Here is a 20,928-nt window from a genome sequence, read left to right on the forward strand (position 1 = left end):
ATCTAAGATGCTTCATATTAAACATTGTTGGGAAATGAAAATACGTTCCCTCATTAGAAGATCTGCACAATTCAATCAGAGGCTCAAAAATTGGGCTAGAATACCTCTGTATTTCTAAGAGAAGAGAGTTAAAATAGACTTTAAGAAAATACCTATTCATAGGATTCTTAAGTAAATAATCCAGTGACCTAACTGCTTAGTATAGGACTTTAATCTCTATTAATGAATAGATTTTTATCACAAGTTGCACTGAATAAACAGAGTAAGTAGCTATCTTGAGACTTTGAGAAGTAAAAGACTGAAAAGCCTCTGGGGCTTCTTTATCTTTAAAAATACCCATGTGCTATAAGAAAGAGCTTATAGAAAGAGACATTCACTAAGCTTTTATATGTGTGTGTGTGTGTGTAGAAGCATATATATATATGTAAATTCTTTATTGGTAAAGTGCCTTTCCAGTTTGATTTCATAGACAAAAATGTGCATTTTCCTTAACAACATGGAAAAATCACCATCTTCATTTGAAAAAGAAGTGATGACATCCACATAAAATGTACTCACATTATCAGCAGAGTCGCCTCTTGTTGCAGTGCAGAGAGATGGGCTTTTGTGTTAAAGGCTGGATTTAAAATCTAACCTCCCTAAGGCTGTTTTCTCATCCGTAAAATAGGGGGTAGTAAAATCAATTTTGAGGGGTCCTTGTATAGTAAAATGAGATAACCTATATAAAGCATCCATCTGAGTGCCTGGTTCATAGTACATGCTCAAATTCCTGTTAAATAAATAAAAATGGCATGCTTCCATTTATACCTATGATACAATTATCATTGCAGATCAATAACTTCATATATCTACTCTCATTGCTCTTGTTGGTCTGTGGTTTCCAGATAATTTGAAGGATGTGTCAGTGTCATTTCTCAATTTGCCTTCTTTTTTAACCGATCAACCCTAAGGAACCAAAGAATTTGCACATTCAAAGACATCAAAATGTATACTTTGAGAATGTTACAACAATACCGTGCCCTATCCCATTTCACAGACTAGCCCCTGAGCTGACGGCCTATCACACAGTAAAGAGCCCTTGAAATATCCTAGCATTAGGGAGAGGTTCCTGAGGGCCAGAAGGAAGGCCAAGTTCAGATAGGGTCAATCTGAAACCTTCTGAAGGTTTGTATTTATGGTGAATCAAAATTAGCCAGACCAAACGGAATAGCTCCTTAAGCATAAAGTGAAAATTTCTGTCATTCGTCTTAAACTCTAGTGCAATGTTCTGAATCTTCCCTGTGCACTTAAATCACCTGAGGATCTTGTTAAAAATGCAAATTCTGAGGCAGGAGGTCTGGAGTGGGGCCTGAGAAGAGCATTTGGCCACCAGGTCATGCTGGAGCTGCTGGTTGTAGGACCGCATTGTCGGTAGCAAGACATTAAAATATAAAGTCCTGAATTTTTAGAAATTAGTGATCATCTAAGTTTTCCAGCAAACAAATTCTTTCAGCCTCTATCACCCAGGGCATAAGCAGGGATCAGATTATTACCAAGTGTCCGCTCTGGTCACAGGCAGGGACAGGCCATGATTTGGGAAACACATCTTGAAATAAAAACCAAAAAGAAAGAAATTGCAATTTTTGAGGGCGTAGGCAAGTTAATATCTTGGAATAGGCCAGAGAAGCAGCTTTGTGTGGAAGTGCATAGATCTTGACTATTTATGGACAGACTAGAATATATCTTAACCAAGCAGAGCTACCCAAATACCTAGGGCACAACCTCTTAGTCTGGTTTTATTAAATATTACATGGTAATTTAAATGTGTCTTCCTATTAAACCAACATTATAACTTTCTTAATCTGCTGGAAATAAAGGAATGTTCTCTTTCTGGAATATTCAATTAAATATTGTGCACTGAGGAGCATGGAGCAATATTGTACCAAATATTGTGCCAAATTTTAGAAAATGGTTTCTCGTTTCAAATAGCACTTAATCTAATTGGATATGGGAACTGGGGTGTGAGCAGTCAGACATTTATGAAACCTTTGTCTGGGCCTTGAAAGATGGGGGAGATTGCAGAGTCAAAGAAGATAAAGAACAACACATTTTAAGTAGTGAAAAGAGACAAGTTAAATTGGACAGAGGCCCCCACCTTACCTCTTGGATCTCTGATGTTTTCTGTTTAAAACTTAACCCCAGCCACACCTGAGAGAGACAAGGCAGTCTTCACCAGTGATTTGGGCTCGAAGAGTCACCCAATCTTTCAACCTCCCAGAATAGGGACTGAAGCAATAGGTAGCCCCAATTCTCATGCATGGAGGAGAGGTATGTGTTCCTAGTGGTCCCAGTCAAAACTCCTGACTCATTTTTTTCCCTTATAAAAATATTAACAAACCATTTAAGTTCTGTAATTCTTGTCATATATTTATATATGGCCCATTTAACAAAGCAGGATGGTAACAATCAGGACAGGCCAGAAAGTGGAACCAGACCCACAGACTGCCCCAGAGGGACCTGAACCGGGGAGGATGACCAGGCTGGGTCAGCACGGATCTGGCCAGAGGGGATGATCAGGAATGAGGAGAAGCGAACAGAAGACTAGGAGTCTTCCTAAAGTCCTAAAGCTTCTGCTTTCCTATTGTCATATTTAATCAAACTCAGTATCGAAGTTCTCTTTTTCTCTTTTCACTTTTTAAAATTTCGTTTAGAACTATAGTTCCCAGGTAAGTGTGTTTGTTAACAGGCATTTCTTCCAGGCTAAATAAATGACACTTGTGTGAAAATGTTGATGTGTTTTCAGTGCCCATACACTTTCCTGATGTAACTGTAAAACAAATACTAAATACAAATATTTATCTTCAAGGTTTCTTTCCAGAAAAGTCATGAGAATAAAATATACCCAAAGAAAGAATCTGAGCCTCTGTCAGCTGTTTTGACTCATTATTTGACTTAGTAACAATATCCTGGCATTTTGAAGCCTTCGTTAACAGACCAGGCAATGTATTATCTTCGCAAGCTGCTAATTTTTTTTTCCTTTTCGTGTGGGATTTTTCAAACAGATTGATAAGGAACAATATGAAAAAATACTTGACCTCATTGAGAGTGGGAAGAAAGAAGGAGCCAAACTGGAGTGTGGTGGAGGTCCATGGGGAAATAAAGGGTACTTTATCCAGCCAACCGTTTTCTCTAATGTTTCAGATGAGATGCGCATTGCCAAAGAGGAGGTAAATGGTTTCATTCTGTTCTGTTCCCTTTGTTGCCCGTATTTTGTCCGCATTTGTGTTTACAAAGTGTCTCTTTAAAATTCTCAACTCTTTGAACATGTCTCTCAGTAAATGTTACTCCTCATTTCTGTTACTGATAAAGGTTTAAGTTATTTATGATCAAGGCCAAAAACAGTAAGGAATTCATTGGGCAGGCTGAGGATATTCAGCCAAACACAGATCAGGATGCCTTAACAATTTCTAGGTGCTTCCTTCAGATATTTAAAGTAATGGCAAAGAAAGTTCCATCTTCATTGTTACTTTTTCTCCTTTGGAAATAATACATTTGAAAATGATTGGAAAAGGATAGCGAGATGCAGGGTTTTTTTTTTTTTGCTTTGTTTTGGTTTGGTTAAACTTATTTTGGGATAATTGCTGCTGTGAGAAATAATACAGAAAAATTTCATGTAGTCTTTACCTAGTTTCCTTCAATGATAGTATCTGACCAAACTACAGTGTAATGTCATAGCAAGTATGCTGACATTGATACAGTCAAGATACTGAACATTTCATCACCAAGTGAATCCCTCATGTTTCCCTTTGGTAGACAAGTCCATGTCCCTCCTACCCCACCTTGGCTTTCCCTTAACCACCAATCTGTTCTCCATTTCTATAATTTTATCATTTCAAGAATGTTAAATAAGTGGCATCAGGCTTCATGTAACCTTTTGGGATTGGCTTTGTTTCACTCAGCATAGTTCTCCATAGATTTATCTAGGTTGTTACGTGTAAGGATAGTTTGTTCTTTTGTATTGCTGAGTAGTATTCCATAGTATGGCTGTACCATGGTTCATTTAATCATTTACACATTGAAGAACTTCTGGAATGTTCCCAGTTTAGGGCTACTATGAATAGCCCTGCTATAAACATTGGTATACAGGTTTTTGTGTAAGCATAAGTCTTCATTTCTCTTGGATAAATGCCCAGGAGCACAATTGCTGGGTCATACGGTAGATGCCATTTTTTAAGAAACTGCCAAACTGTTTTCCAGAATGGCTGAAAAATTTCACATTCCCATTAACAATGTATGAGTGATCCAGTTTCTCTGCATCCTTGCTAATGTTTGATGTTGTAACTATTTTTTATTTTAGCCATTCTGATAGATGTATAGTGATAGTTCATTGTGGTTTAAATCTGCATTTCCTTAATGGCTAATGATGTTGATCATCCTTTCCTTGCTTACTTATTTGCCACCTGATATCTTCCTTGATGAAAGGTCTCTTCATGTCTTTTGCCCATGCTCTAATTGGATTCTTTGCTTTTTACTGTTGAGTTTTGAGTTCTTTTTATATTCTAAATGCTAGTCTTTTGTTGGATATGTAGTTTGCAAATATTTTCTCCCAGTCTGTAGTTTGTCATTTCCTCTCCTTAGAAGGGTCTTTCTCAGAATAAAAGTTTTAATTTTGAGGAAAATCAATATCCATTTTTCCTTTCATGGGTAGTATTTTTGGGGTCAACTCTATGAATTCTTTGTTTACCCCGGATACAAAAGACATTTTCCTATATGTTTTTTCGTTTAAGTATGTGATCCATTTCAGGTTAATTTTAATATAAGGTATGAAACTTAAGTCAAGGTTGTTGTTTTGTTTTTGTTTTTTTGCCTATGGATGTCCAATTGGTCCAGTATCATTTGTTGAAAAGACAGTTTTTCTTCCATTCCATTACTTTTGCAACTTTTTCAAAATTAAGTTGTGCATATTATGGGTATCAATTTGTGGGTTCCCTATTCTGTTCCATTGCTCTATGTGTCTATTTCTCTTGCAATATTCTCTTATTATGGTAGCTATATAATAAGTCTTGAAATTGGGAAGACTGAGTCCTCCCACTGTATTCTTCTTTTTCAAAATTATTTTAGCTGTCCTAGTTCCTTTGCTTTTTCATATACATTTTAGAATAACCTTGCCCATATATATATATATATATATATATATATATCTAAAGTATCTTGCTGGAATTTTGAGAGGAATTGTTTTAAACAAGTCTATCAATTTAGGGAGAATTAACATATTAATTATATCAAATCTTCCAGTCATTGAACATGGTAGTTTCTTCATTTATTTATAGCTTCTTTGATTTCTTTCATAGCATTTTGTAGTTTTCAGTATACATTTCCCATAAATATTTTATTAGATTTATACCTAAGTATTTTTGAGCGACTGCAAATGGTATTTCTAATTTCAATATACACATGTCCATTACTGCCGTTATGGAATTATAGACATTATAATAAATCTAGAAGAATCAAGTAAGGCCACCTCTCCAACCCCCCATTATGTCCATCAGTTTGCTCCTGACCAATAGCCAGCCAGTGCCTTTTTAAACAACATCATCAATAGGCAACACACTATTTCTTAGGCATTTCCGCATTTGGAGAATGTCAAGCACTGGAAAGTTCTGCCACTGGCTCCCTAGGAATCCATCCTCTTATATTCTACCTGCTGGTCCCATATCTGCCCTACGGCTTTTTTCCACTAAGAGCCATTCATATATGTGAAAACAGCGTTCATCCCCTACGTTACTCCTCACCTTTCATGTGCTCTTGGTTCTATGTTTTTTAGCTGTTGCATCTCCTAATTTTCTAGACAAACATATTGCAGTTAAATTAATTAGTTAAAAAAACTAATTAACATCAAAAAGAATGTTATCCAGACATATGACATATAACTAAGAAAGGCTAGTTTGTGTTTAGGAATTGTAAATAATCTACCTCATGGGCACTGAAAGCTTTTAAGAAATACAGAGATGATTCATTGGCTTCAGGCTATGAAGGTGTTACATGATACATGACAATAAGATGGCACTAATAACTCAGATGTATTGAATCATTACCCTTTCATTCAATAAACTTGTATTTCATGTCTATGATATGACAGAGAATCTAGAAGAGTTATTTTCTTTGCCCCCAAAAATGTCATCAAACCAGGGGAGCAGTGCAGCATCAGATTTGCAAACATGAAATAAATGGAAAGATGAAAAAGCAAATGCATATGAATAACCAAACATACGTAGTTTCTCCACATCAATTCAGCGCTCAACTGATTTGTAACTTTTGCATTTATTGACAAATATTTGTCTATTAGAGCTATTGTTCTTGCGTATCTTGGTCAATAGAAGACAGAAAGGACTAGGGAAAAAATCTTCAATCAAAGAAACATTCATTGTATTCTTGTAATATACATAGTAGGACAGCTTGTGGGCCACTTCAAAATAGGATCCTGGAGCCACATGCTGTGTTCACTTAAAATTATGTGAGATATTAATATGTTTGTTATGAAAGCTGCTATATATCCAGTTCCTGGGTTACAATGTCAAGATTAGATTTACAATTTAGGGTTTACACTCAACCTCTGTTGAATGGTAGCCATCCCCCCTCCAACACTTAGATTAATGATGAACACCAGAAAACTATTTACCTTTGTAGATTTTTGTATCCTCTCATTTATATTTCCCAGAAAATTCTGGTAACTTTCAGAGAAGCCCCTCTTTCATTTAATTTTAATAAACGTTTTATGGAAAAATAATATAGCAGCTTGATTTTTGAGAGAAAACCCAGTTGTTTTTCTCCCATCTGAGGATGAGATACAGGATGAGTTGAATCTGAGCTGCACTAACTAGAGAGTCTAGCAAAAATGAAGGTGTGATTTAGGCTGGAATTGAGCAAATTGTGATTTTTGTTTTCTGCCCTGTGATTATAGTCGTTACCAATGAACTTATCCTTTGGTGAGTGCAAGGTGCCTGAGGATTTAAGCTCTTGCAGTGGTGAATTGTTCCGTCGGGTATATGTGAATTGCATAAGATTTGGCTAAAGAGTAGAATCTGAACAAAAATTCATGTTGTTTCACCCAACTTGGCTGATTATGAAAATATCTAAGTCCAGTAGAGTAGTTGATATTATAGTCAATACTACACTGATGTTTAAAACATAGTTATTATTATCAGTCATTGCCCACTTGTTTATCCAGTAGATCAAGCTTTGCTTTCTCGGGCTTTTATGTAGAGTCTTAGAAGATGAGGAAAACTAGGAAGAGAATTTAAAACATTCCTAAATGGAAAAGGAACTCCAAAGTTAATGATTTCATGCACAATAGGTATGTTCTTGGAAGCCTAATTCCAATTCTAGAAAGTGAATATTGTCTTTTTTTTTTTTTTTTCTGCTTTATCTCCCCAAATCCCCCCTGGTATGTAGTTGTATATCCTAGTTGCAGGTCCCTCTAGTTGTGGCATAAGGGACGCTGCTTCAGCGTGGCCTGACGAGCGGTGCCATGTCCGCGCCCAGGAGCCAAACCAGTGAAACCCTGGGCCCCCACAGCAGAACGCGCGAACTTAACCGCTCGGCCACCGGGCCGGCCCCGCCTTATTTTTTTTTTTTTGTACCCCCTCTGGTTCCAAAGAGAATTTACACATGACCACTGCCTGCCTTAGCCTACCATTCCAGCAGCTGCCATTTTGATTCTTACACAGAGGTTTGAGATGAGAAGCAAAATCTTAATCAACTTAGAATAGTTTGTAGGGGAAAAACCTACAGTACCATTTAAAATATTTAGTTTTAACCTATTACTTTAATTTATTTCATTCATTTCTTGCGGTATAGATATTTGGGCCAGTGCAGCAAATCATGAAGTTTAAATCTTTAGATGACGTGATCAAGAGAGCAAACAATACCACCTATGGCTTATCAGCAGGAATCTTTACCAAAGACCTTGACAAAGCCATCACAGTCTCTGCCGCTCTGCAGTCCGGGACGGTGTGGTAAGTCAAACCTATGCAATATCGCCTTTTCAATGTTAACCATGTCAACAGGTTATTTTGAACCTTTTCAGACATTGATTTTTCCTTTGGAATCACATGGCCTGCTGGAAAAGCAGTTGCTGCCTTAAAAAAACAAAAACAAACCAAACAAACCCTGCTACATTAGAAGAACTTGAGAAGGGTGTTTTTCTTTTATTCTATCCAGCCTCCTGAAATTGCTTGCTCAAAATATTTTATTGATGTTTGGGTAATGCAAGATAAGTGTTACTATTTTCTAGTAACAGTTGTTTCTAGGCACTTGGTACTATGCTATCCACAAAGGAGAAAAAACTTGTGTTTTAATCAAGCTAATTAAATAATAAGACAATATTTATTTGGTGCCCTTACGTATGCAAACATTTAATTCTTACATCAGCTTTTTACTCTGGGATTATTAGAGATGTCTGAAGGTCTTAATTTGGAAGAATGTATTGAGTTTGGAGGAGCATGTCCCTCTCATTTCTGACCTGGTTTATGCCTCTGATTTTTATACCTCTCAGGCTGTTGTAATTCTCTACCGAGCCCTCAGTCCCTGGACTGCTTTGTTGGTAATTTTTGGCCTGTGAAACCTCACTTTCTCCCCTCAGTCCTGACAATGGCCCAAGATTATTTTCCTTCTCAGTAATGTCACACCTACTCCGGTTAAAAATCCTCTAGACATTGAAAAGTATTTCTCCTTAAGAGTCAGCCAAGGGGCTGGCCCCATGATGGAGCGGTTAAGTTTGTGCACTCCACTTTGGTGGCCCATTGTTTACCAGTTTGGATCCCTACGCACCATTTATCAAGCCATGCTGTGGCAGGTGCCTCACATATAAAGTAGAGGAAGATGGCCATGGATGTTAGCTCAGGGCCAATCTTCCTCAGCAAAAAGAGGAGGATTGGCAGCAGATGTTAGCTCAGGGCTAATCTCCCTTAAAAAAAAAAAAAAAAAAAGAGTCCACCAAGCAATCCTTGCCCTTCTTGATAGCTCTAGAATCTTTTTTCCTAACCAAAGAGAGAGTCATCATTTAGTTACTATGTACTGTATGCTAGGCACTGCACTGCATTCTTTATGTTATCTTATTTTAGTTTGCAACAACTGCTTAACTGTTATGTCAAATTTACTGATGAAAAAATGGAAGCTTAGCCAGGTTAAATAATTTATCAAGGTCGTACGATAACTGGCAGCTGAGATTCAGACCTATTTTCAGACTCTACAGCAGTGATTCTCAACACTAGCTGTACATCAGAGTCATCTGGGGAGCTTTAAAGGTGTATAAACTGGTTTGGGGTGGAGGAGGGAGTACATCAAACCCACCAAGTATACCAATCTCTGTGACTGAGTCAGGGCATAGGCCTTTTATTTAAAGAGTATTTTTCAAAGGTCCCACATGATTCTACTGTGCCACCAAGAATGAGGACCACTGCTCAAAAGCCTGATTCTTTCTATAATGGGGCGTCTTCTTTCAGAGACTCTTAAATAAAATAGAGTGAGTTCTTCTTAAATAATCAGTATGGTTAGTGATTACTGTAGAATTTTCCTGTGATAAAATTAATAAAATTCAGCATTGCTGTTGCATGTATGTATATTATCTCCATTTACTAAAGACTTATTAGCTACCAAGCACTATAAGAAGCACGTTCTATACATCATCTTACTGATGCCTTGAAACAACCGTATTAAATTTCATCGCTCCCATTGTACAGAGGAGGGAACCTACTTAGAGAGACTAGATAACCTTCCCAATATCACTCAGGTACAAAGGGGCAGAGCTAGGGTTTCTGAGCATAGCAACCTCCTTTCTTTACAACAAAAAAGGATCATGGAAGGAGAGTCAATTGACAAGGCTGATCATTTTGAACTTACAATTTTCTCTAAATGAATATTTCTCAGTTCTCTGTTTAGTTATCCTAAAATCATTTCATTTCCAGTGTACAGTCAAAACAGCAAACTCATTTTCTGCACTTTTTAACAAAGACAAGTTTCAGATTTTGACTTTGGAATAACAGAATGCTCTATTCCTGCTGGATTAAGAAAGTTGTTATGACATCATTCCACCCAGTAGTGTGGGAATCCTCAATCAGGAATTTCTATGCTATTAAAACAGAGGTGACCATATTCTTATTGCTATATGTTGTAGACCATAATAATGTTCTAGCATGGTCCCAGACATGGTAGGCACTTGATGTTTTCAGGATAACTTTTTAATTCCAGAGTTGTTGGGATTTTACCCATAATTTCAAAGTAGGGATCTGATTCTGTGGTTTAAAGAACAATTAAACAAAGCTGGGACAAGTTGTCTTTTAAAGGTGTAAAATTATTTAAGAAACTATCGTCATCAGAGAGAGACTAGGTAAGAACTCTGTGGTCCAATGAGAATATGGAACTCTGGGAACTGGAGCAGTAATTACTGTAACTGAGAAGACATCTGAATGCTATCTCAGGATCAAATTAGTAACCAAACTCTTCCAAGCATAATACAATTTATTTGTATGTCATAATATTGTTTACCTATTATAATAGCATGAAGGGAGGGAAAAATATTTTAAAAGAACATCGTTTCTCCCTTAAATAGTGTTTTTCTCTCTTGTGTGTAATGAGAATCATGTAGGTAATTAGATTTTGCTTTCACTTTCGCCACCAGGAAATTTAAAGCTAGACAAATTGTTTGTGTCCTGCATAACTGCATTCTAATTTTTCTCCCTTGTCTTGATCTTTATCATCATTTTTTCTTTAACTCTAATTATTCATGTTTTTTAAATTGTATTTGTTCAGAAATATGGCAAGGAATAAACAAATTCGTCATGAAATCCAACTCTTCCCAAAGCCTCAGTTTAAGCAACATATTGAAAAATTAATGAAAAATAGTGAACTGAGTACTGTGACGCATATTCAAATTGCAAAAGAAAATGGATTCCAGCCTGTTAAGCACACAACTCTCATGAGAATTACAAAGCTTATTGAATATAGGCAGTAAGGAACACCCAGCCAAAAAACTCCAGTCTCTAGCAAACAGTATCCTTCCTCCGATGGCAACTGGCTATTCTATCTTTTACAATTCAAATTACAACTTCTAAGGGACATGATGTCCTTCCAAAATGGCTAGCCACACACAGAGTTGTACCATTCTATTTGTTTGTGGGTAGTATATATGCATATACTTACTTATGCTTCTGCAATCTAATTTACAGAGTTACTTTTTTATCGAAATGAGTATGTTATATTGAAATTAATGGAGTTCTTAAAGAGCTTTCTGAACTTGTAAAATCCCAAATTTAGGAATTGTTTCTAAATAACATACTAAATAATTAGCATGATCTCTAATGTACTTCTTTTCTTTTCAGGGTGAATTGCTACAGTGTGGTATCTCCCCAGTGCCCCTTTGGTGGATTCAAGATGTCTGGCAATGGACGAGAAATGTAAGAATCACTTTCTATTAGGATTAATGCTTATCTTGATAAAAATGGTTGTCACTCTCAAGGAATTGATTCATAGTCGCTACTTGAATTAAAACTTGCCTCTGTTCTTTTTTGGAGATTCATACTGCCAAATAGCTTTTTAAATGCTTGATTTATCCTATAGTGCAAAAAAGTTGATGGCAGAAGGGAAATATAACTTATTAAGTTCCTACTGTTCATAAGGGACCATGCTAAGCACCTTACCTTGGTCATTGAAATATTGCTTACTTTTAGACTTGCTTGCTCTATGTGTGAGTGTAAATTATTTGAGAAACATTTCTAGAAAGGAGATAGAAACTACAAATTGGTCATTGTGAGAGGTGTGCAAATATAAGAACACTCTAATTATTTGAATAGACCTCTTAAATAAGTAAATCAGGTACCTTTATCTCAAAAAATTTTTCAGTGTAAGAGGAATGATTCTCATTTGTTGAAATAGTATTGATGTAGATTCTAAAATTTTAAACTACCTGAATGAGTTATTTTTGGTACTGAAATATAAACTTAAAAGGAAATTTGACTAAGGAAAACATATTTAATAGTCATGACTAAACTGAGAATATATATAAAAATGCATTTATGAGCCTTCAGTTGCTTTTGAAACCAGGGTTTATAGACTTTTTTTTTTTTTTTTTTGTGGTGAGGAAGATTCACCCTGAGCTAACATCTGTTGCCAATCTTCTTCTTTTTGCTTGAGGACAATTTTCCCTAAGCTAATATCTGTGCCAATCCTCCTCCACTTTGTATGTGGGTTGCCGCCACAGCATGGTCACTGACAAGTGATGCACATCCACACCTGGGCACTGAATCCAGGCCTCAAAGCAGGAGCACCAAACTTAAACACTAGGCCACCGAGCTGGCCTCCAAATACAGACTTTTTAAAAATGTGCACATGTATTTGTACACACAGAAAGTAGTAGTAATGTGTTTGCTTAATTTTATTCAAGCAATTTAACCATTTTATTTCTTAAAATTTTCTTATGTTTATCAATGAGTTTTAAAAGTCACGAAGAAAAGACTCATCATATACAAATCTTATGGAGTCAAACATAGTAAAACTGCTCATTTTATAAATAGCAAGTAAAAATGAGACTTAGTTTCTAAAGGTCATGAATGCATTAAATAGACATGTACTTTATCATTTAAATAAATCAGCAAAATTGCAATGAAACAGCTATCTTGGGACAGCCAATGAAAAGGAGGAATGATTCACAGACATCCATTAAACACTTGCTATGTATATAAGGTCCTAGGAGCCCCAGAAACACAATGCCATGTCTCATCCTTCATATAATTGTGGTGGCAGGAGGAATATGTAAAAAGATATATAGTGCAAAATAAGCTACACATACTATGAAGTAAATAATAGTAGACTGGGAGTCCATACCTTATGGAGGTAGAGAATAGTTACAGTACAGAGCACAGTATTGGAGAACAGAAAATCTGGGCATCGCCAGAGTGTAACATTTATGGCATCTCTCTAACTCTCATCTGTCAGACAGGGTCAACAATTGTGGGTGGGGATAAGAGTGGAGAAGGAAGTAAAAGGTTTATGAGCTCCTTTCCAAGCTTTAGATTCTATGATTGTGACCCAGTGGGAATTCAGTGGATAGAAACTTACCGGCAGTCAAAAGAATATGAGAAGGCCTCACGGAAAAGATAAAACTTGATCTAGGACATGAAAACAGTGTAGGATGTCAGTAAGTAGAGAAGAGGTCATTCTTGAACAGAAGGTTGCCTGTGGCACGTTGAGAGGCTAGTGAATTTGGTTGGCTGCTGGGGATTCATGGGGATGGGAAGTACGATTTCAGAATTAAATAGGATACACATTAAGCAGTCTTGAATTCAAGAAAATTGGCTTACATTTTATTAGTGGAGCAGTGAAAAGCCATGGATATCTTTAGAATGTTGTTCAGGAGGTAGAGAGTGGCAAAACATCAACCCATAAAAAGTGTGTGGCCTAGTAGAGAAAACGTAATTGGAGACTAGCTGGTCTGCATTTGAAGCCTGACTTCCCACTTGCTAGCTCACAGCCTGGTTCATGTTGTATAATTTCGAGCCTCTATTTCCTCCTATTTAAAATGAAGAGGTTATATTCCTCTTAAGATGGGTATGAGAGTGAAATGATGTACTGCATGTTCTTTCCCTAGCATCATAACTGTCACAAAGTGGGGAGTCAACAAATGATTTTTTCCTTCCCTAAGTTCCATTTCTTTATAATAGCCATTGCTGGAGAATCCCTTGGCAGAACTAATTACTTTGTACAAAAAGCTATAACAAAGGTTAGATTATTCTGAAGGACAGTTAGTTCATTCTGGCTAAGCTATCTAACACATTTCCCTAGGAATGTTGAAGATAATATAATCAAAAGGAATGAAATAACTAAAGTAGACCAAATATGTCAATTTCTTTGAATACAATTTGGTCAAACTTTAAGTTCAAGGTATAAGGAAATCAAATAAGAGAGGGATGGAAAACAGGAATCAACCATCAGTAATTTCCTAAAAATTTAGAATGTGGGTGTAGACAATTCCCTTCTTTAAAATACAAAGGAAAAAGTTATACTGTAATTTTTTACTTCAAAAATTCCAGCTGAGGATTCCATAGTTTTAATGCCTACCTGAAACCAAATTTGGCAAATTTAATAAACAAGTCATTTGCTGCAAGATGTTTAAAGAGAATTATTGAAGCGATAACCTCAAATGACACCCAAGAGTTTGATTACAGTTTATCCTCAAAGATGGAAAGTCAGACTTGATCAGTTGGGAACAGAGTACTCAAAGAGCCAAAAATAGTGGTATGTAGACCCCAGCATGGTGGTGATGCTGAATGCCCAGACCTGAACTTGTAGTTCAGATCATGATGCCGGCACTTTGATGAGTTACATGGCAGAAATTTCTCCCTTTGTGTAATTGCACTGGTTTTTATGTAGGTTAACATAGGTCACCTGAGACTTTACTAGTGTGCCATTTGAAACTTAATTGGCCTCAGCACTTCACAAACTAATTCTTTCCTCCTATCCCTTTCAGAAAAAGGGAGAATTATGGGGCAGGCTCGGTGGTGCAGTGGTTAAGTTTGCATGTTCTGCTTCTCGGTGGCCCAGGGTTCCCAGGTTCGGATCCCGGGTGCGGACATGGCACCACTTGGCAAAAGCCATGCTGTGGTAGGCGTCCCATGTATAGAGGAAGACGGGCAGGGATGTTAGCTCAGGGCCAGTCTTCCTCAGCAAAAAGAGGAGGATTGGCAGTAGTTAGCTCAGGACTAACCTTCCTCAAAAAGAAAAAGGGAGAATTAAAGTGTTGTAAACTATTAGGCTTACACAGAGAGCTAACATGAATATTTCTTGCTTGATTTTATTTGCCAAGTCAGTTCAGCAAACATTCCTCTGTGCCTACCTAATTTGTGCCGGGCTCATTTCTAGATACAGAGTGAAAACAAATGTAACTTGATACTGGTACCTTATTACAACAGTGTGGACCCTGGATGAGAAACATGGGTATCGCTTGGAAGTTGTTGGAAATGCAGAGTCTCAAGCGTCTCCCCAGACCTACTGAAACAGAATAAGCATTTGAATCAGGTCCCAGATGATTGGTACATTGAAGATTTTAGAAGCACAGAACTAGTAACCCACAGACCAGTAAGATAAAGAGAAATGTAAACAGATGTTTTTGTCTTATATCAATCATAGACATGGGGATGTCTATGCATTGGAATACTGAGGAACAGGACTTATTTCAGCCTGAATATGACAATAATCACACTAAGTACTCTCCAGAGAGTTTCAAGTGTCCACGTAACTTCCATGTAACTCAAAATACAATGGAAATCCTACTGGCAAAAATCATGGGTTAATTTATCTAACTGTGTGAGATAAAATACTAAAATATTATCCTTTAATGGGTTTCATACAACTGAGGCTAAACCCTTTAATTACTTTGAAGAACATGCTCATTGAAGCTTTTAGACGGTATTTTCAGAAGCTTAATGGCCCAAGAAAATAATCAGTCTAAGAGGATTAGGTTACCCAGGAGAATAAGATGTCTTCTACATACCTGTCTACATCACCAGAAGGGAGGGGTAGAGAAGGATCAAGATCTCCTTCCTCTGTAAGCCTACATGTGGTGATTGTGAGGATTGTAAGAGTACTCTTGTGTACATGAAATTTAATCCTCTCATCAAAACAATACAGAGGACAACTTAGCCTAATCTTTTTAGTTGTCTCTTCAACAAAGGGAAATCACAGTCAGTTTCCAAAACGGGTAGGAGGTCTTGATAAACCTAACAACAAGATACCAGGGTCCTCATAGATAGACTCAGGTTGATTCTTCATCATTTGGGTTGGATTTAAGAGTTATAGAAGCAAACAGCAGGGGTTGTCTGAATATGAAAACCCAACAACCACAAAAAGCCCAAAGGCCTGGATTTAGGCCAGTGAACGCTCTCCCTCTCTTAAAAACAAAACAAACAAATAAGAAGAGAAAACCATTCTAACAAGAAGATCAGGTTTTGTTTAATTCATTTTTAGAGTTTTTTTTTGCCAGGAATCAAGAATCGAAAGATATTGTTAAAAGTACAGCTGAAAAATATTTTGTTTCAAGCTAGATTAGGACATGTTAGAATGAAAATGGAAGCATAGTCATTCTTAGCTCCCTCATCATCTCGGGGCCAATCACACGTGGTAAATATGCTAAGCTAAACTATATTTGAATTTACAGTTTTTCTATACTACTCAAGTGATTGTATATTACTACTCCTTTTGTACTATGCCCGTCTTATTTATTTGAACTTAAACTAGAAATGATAAAAATCTTGTTGGGATGAATTGTTGTTTTTTGGTTTCTTGGGTTTTTTTGTTTTGTTTTGTTTTTGTGGTGAGCTCTTTTATAGTCAAGTAGAACAATGTCCGAAAGGAACAATTTCTGTGAAAATAAACTGAGTGTACACAGTCATTTAAAATACAAAAAAATTGTTTAAAAATTTTCCCCACAAGGGGATTTATGTAAGACCAGATATGTTATGGTTGGCTAGCTACTATTTGAAATGCTTCTGTACACAGAAAATATTTTCCATTGTGCCTAGCCAGACAAGCAAGAACAAGCTTGCACCAAAGCATGGACTATAGGACATTCGCACTGCTGTGCTAAATTCTGTCGGTTTTTCCCTCCCTTTCTCTAGGGGAGAATATGGTTTCCATGAATACACAGAGGTCAAGACGGTCACAGTGAAAATTTCTCAGAAGAACTCATAAAGAAACTACAAGAGTGGAGACGCGAATTCTCATGGCTAAGCATCTCTTTCAGTAGCTAATACACTATCGTGAATTTTAAATACAAAATTGTTCTTTTCCTGATTTTTTTAAACATAAGCAGATCATATTAGCATTAATACTAGCATAGAAAACTTGACATCTAGCTTATTCTGAAAGAATCATTTACCTTTGGATATATGACCCCCAAGTCCTGTCTAATAAAATGAACAGATTTGGATGCAAGATGTCTCTAGTTCTGTAATAGTCATGTGCTTTTCTTTGTAGCTACTTGTCCAGGATGATTATTTTACAGACGAGGATCAGTTGTCATTTAGCTTCTTTCTCTTAATGGCCCCTTCAAGTTCTTACCATATCTGTTAACTGCAGAGTAGATAAGCTCTGTTCCCAGTAGTTGTGAAGTCCTTGGAGTCTTTGGAAATGTTTCCTACAATGTCATGTCTGCTTGTCAAATGAAGTAATGCCTGAAATACTTAGCTGTAATCTAAACATAAATCTTAATAAAAACAACCTTGCATGATTCTTGTTAAGTGGATTTTTTCAGTAGAAGCTTTGGTTATGGTGACCTACTCTCCCTATCACTCAAGAGCAGTGTTAAATCGAGCATAACGATGCATTGAAAAACAAAAGTCTAATCTGCTCATTCTCAAATGGGTAAAGAAATGTATTTTATTTTCTAGAGGAATCCTTGAAATCAAGAGCAAACATTTGAGATAGATGGCTTCAGTCTTTCAGCAAGCATTTATTGAGTTCCTGCAAAGTCCTGGGCACTATGTTAGGTGTTGTAGAAAACAGGGGGATAGTGGATGGTCCTTTATTTCAAGGCGCCTTAATTTAGTGGAGAGCAAAGACACCATTGAAAAAAACAGATGGGGCATACAACGGAAATGAAAATTCTAAGGACCGGAAGAGTGGAGTGAAGTGCCAAAGGGGTAGTGATGACCTGTAACTGAGGGAATGGGGAGTCGCCTCATGAAGGAAATTTGACTGGATATGAATCTTAATGATGAGCAGATTTGCAGTGAAAAGAAGTTCCACAACATAGTCTCTCAGGAAATGTTCAATTGAAAACAATTTTGAAAAAATTCTATATAATATTTTCCCCTCTTGGAGTTTCAAATTGCACATTGGCAAATTCTAAATTCTGAGAAGTGCTACAACCTGCTTAGTTTTGTTTAATACAATTTTTTTTCTAAATTTATTTAACTGGAGACCTTGCCTTCCCTTCACCCTCAATTAATAGCAAATAACATTAAGAAACCCACATTGGAAGATGCTGTTCTATGCGACGAGGTAGCACTGAGGGTTCTGGGAGAATCTGGGGACCAAAAAGAAGCAGTTGGGGAAATGTCCTCTGTGAAACTAGCTAGACCTTACTTATATATATTTATGTCCTCATACAAAGACCTTCTGCTTGTCGTGCTCCCATGAGGGAAGTGATTAAGCTCAAGTAGAATAAGTGAATATTTTTGTGTGTATTACTGTACATATTCTAAAATATTCTTAGTTTAGCATCTTTAAGATGACATTTTTTTCAGATTCAGATTTCATATAAATACGTTTATCATTTTACATTAACAGATTCCTCAGTGGCGTATTGTTAGGACATCATAATAGCTGCCACAGAAGAGTGCAAAATTCTAGCTTCTTAACCTGAAATAATTTCAACTCCAATTGCAAGAGTTTCCCAAACTTGTATGGGCCTATATAAGATTTGCAGTCTGGACTATCTTATAAGATGTGGGACATAATTACCATTTTGAAAACTGGAAGAAGTGAAGTGTTGGAGAACTGAAAGATGTTTGGACATTGAGAAGGAAAAATATCCAAATACAGAGGAGGGTTGTGTTTTCCAAAAGCCAGACAGTGTCTACACTATAAAAAGATGTGTTTAAAACCATGAATAGATAAATTAATAGGTAGACAAGTTAATATTGTAATGGCATCCCACCAGAACACTTTTAAATGTAGAACAAAGAGGGATGAACACGGAACAAGACAAAAGCCAGAAGCAAGTTTAAATATTTGAAAATTAAATCTTCGTTGTATAAATAAGACATTACAGGATTAAACAGAAAATATCTGTTTAATATTGGCTTGTCCTGACTCTCTAGACATTATTTGCATTCCTTTCCCTCCTATTTGTGAAGCTATACTGGCAATAATTCTTAAAACCTTGAAAAGTTAAAGGGTATCTTATTAGTCTGTGTTCTACAGGAAATACAATAAGGAATTCTATCATGAAGAATTCAGTTCCGCAGTCATAAATATGATCTCATTGTCCTCCATATCCACATGGTATGAAGTGTTTTCATCTGCGGGAATACCAAACTAAGTCAGAGAAGCTGGAGGTAACTGTTGAGGCAGAGGGAATGTCAGGGGTCAGATATGGGTTCTCAAATGTCTAGCGTCCTTTCCTTTTCTTTCATTTTTCAGGATACACGCTTCTGGATGTATTTTGAAATAGCCAAGGACAAAAGGGGGAATTTTTCTTTTTTGTTAAATTCTTGTGGCCAACTGGAAATAGAAGTAACTCAAAAGTAGGGAATTTTAGCCATATCTTCACATAATTTGGGAGAGAGTGATGAACCCAAAAGACCCCCTTGCCTGGGCAATGCATGCTGTTTTTTGAGTGTGTAATCTCATTGGGACCTTCAGAAGTGCACATGTACCATCAACTAAACTCTTACCTTTTGGTAGCTTTTTCAGAGTGTATCAAATAACCAGGTTACATTTTCACATGAAGCACAAGTTTCCAATTAGAATTTCATTTGCTGGGGTCAACAAAAATCTCTGGGATACAAAAATTTAGTTAGGAAAGCTTTATCGCCTGTACAGTTTGCAAATGGGGGAGACGTAGCCTTTGGCAGCAAATTGAAAGCACGCTAGGAGGAAGGTAAAGGAGGCAAAGGTTTCTAAAGGTAAAAAGAGATAAATTACACGGGCTGTTTTGCAAAATTTGTGTTTGGTGCTGGCAACAACTCTTGCTTATTGGCTACATGTGATTGGTTACTAAGGCCAGCCCTAAGGCGAAAAGTTCTTTTCTACAGGAGTAAGCCTATTTCTTGAAAGAAGGTGAAGACGACAATGTGAAGTTTAAAAGTTACATTTCATCTGGGTCGAGATGTGGTGTGCGTGCATAAGCCCCATTTGCTTAATGGCCTCCCAGCTCCATTTTAGAAGCCTTGATATATATCATTCCATGTTTTCATTGCTGTCCGCACTGATTTATCTTGGGATTTTTTTTTATGTTCTCCTGGGATGTGTTTGAGCCTTCCCATTTTGATGGTGAAAGACTATATAGGAAGGAGAATTGGAGACGATGGCTGAATTCCTTGGATACCAAGATTCAGTGACTGCCGGGAGGGCCTGAAAGCTTACTCTCGTAATGTGCCGAGACTGTGATATTCTGGAAGAAATCATTCTTAGTCAAGACACAAACAAGGGAGAAATAGCTCAATTATTACTTTGACATTCTGTGGAAGAATAGAGATGGCCTCTCTCTCTCTCTCTCTCTGAAAGCAAGGCCACAAAATTCTTGGGAGGGGCTTGATGTTATTATGTCTCTAAACAGATCATTAGATTCTGGGAGGTGGTTTTATCCTAGAGAAAAATAGTCACATCCATAAACATTTAGGATAATTCCAAAATTCCTAGAAAGTCAACTTTATTGCCTAATGAAATACCTATGCCAAAGGTATAACAATGCTTTTCTCACATTTACTTTTTCGTCACGTGCTGACTAATTTCACAAGCATTCAGTTTAAAAAAAGAAAAAAGGACAGCTCTGAGTTTTATTGAAATGTTCATAAGAGGCTGACATAGTACTATCCTGATGTGATTTCACTACAGTTTTAGGATTTTAGTTTTTTTTACTTTTTGTCAAGTCACTTACTTAAAGATTCATCAGGCCTAGAAAAATACACTAATTATGAAAATGCAAACTGATTAGGCTGCCAACTGATTTGTTTATTAACTTTTCATTTTAAAATAATTTCAAACTTTTGGAGGAGCTGCTACAGCAGTGCAAGCAGCTTGAAGCCAGGTACCTGAGGGTTACTGTTAGATATTCAGTAACAACGTGATTGCCCTTTCACCTTGTTCCCGACAGAGACATAGATGAATCTTGCCAATTTTCTATTTTCTTGTTTGACCTGAGGGGTGACTCGGGTCTCAACGATTTGTGAGTTT

General features: G+C 36.8%; 1 protein-coding gene across 1 annotated transcript in view; it reads left to right on the forward strand.

Annotated features, from left to right (window-relative positions):
* ALDH1A1 (aldehyde dehydrogenase 1 family member A1) overlaps positions 1–17,257 on the forward strand; it is a 53,447-nt gene extending 36,190 nt beyond the window's left edge. Inside the window, exons 10-13 of the mRNA XM_014848753.3 lie at positions 3,042–3,206; positions 7,837–7,994; positions 11,358–11,432; positions 16,647–17,257. Of these exons, the coding sequence (XP_014704239.1) occupies positions 3,042–3,206; positions 7,837–7,994; positions 11,358–11,432; positions 16,647–16,719 (471 nt within the window). The 3' untranslated portion in view covers positions 16,720–17,257. The remainder of the gene's footprint in view (positions 1–3,041; positions 3,207–7,836; positions 7,995–11,357; positions 11,433–16,646) is intronic.
* Positions 17,258–20,928: the final 3,671 nt, after the last annotated feature.

Source organism: Equus asinus, chromosome 23 (genome assembly GCF_041296235.1).
Source record: "Equus asinus isolate D_3611 breed Donkey chromosome 23, EquAss-T2T_v2, whole genome shotgun sequence".
In the NCBI taxonomy this organism is placed as follows: domain Eukaryota; kingdom Metazoa; phylum Chordata; class Mammalia; order Perissodactyla; family Equidae; genus Equus; species Equus asinus.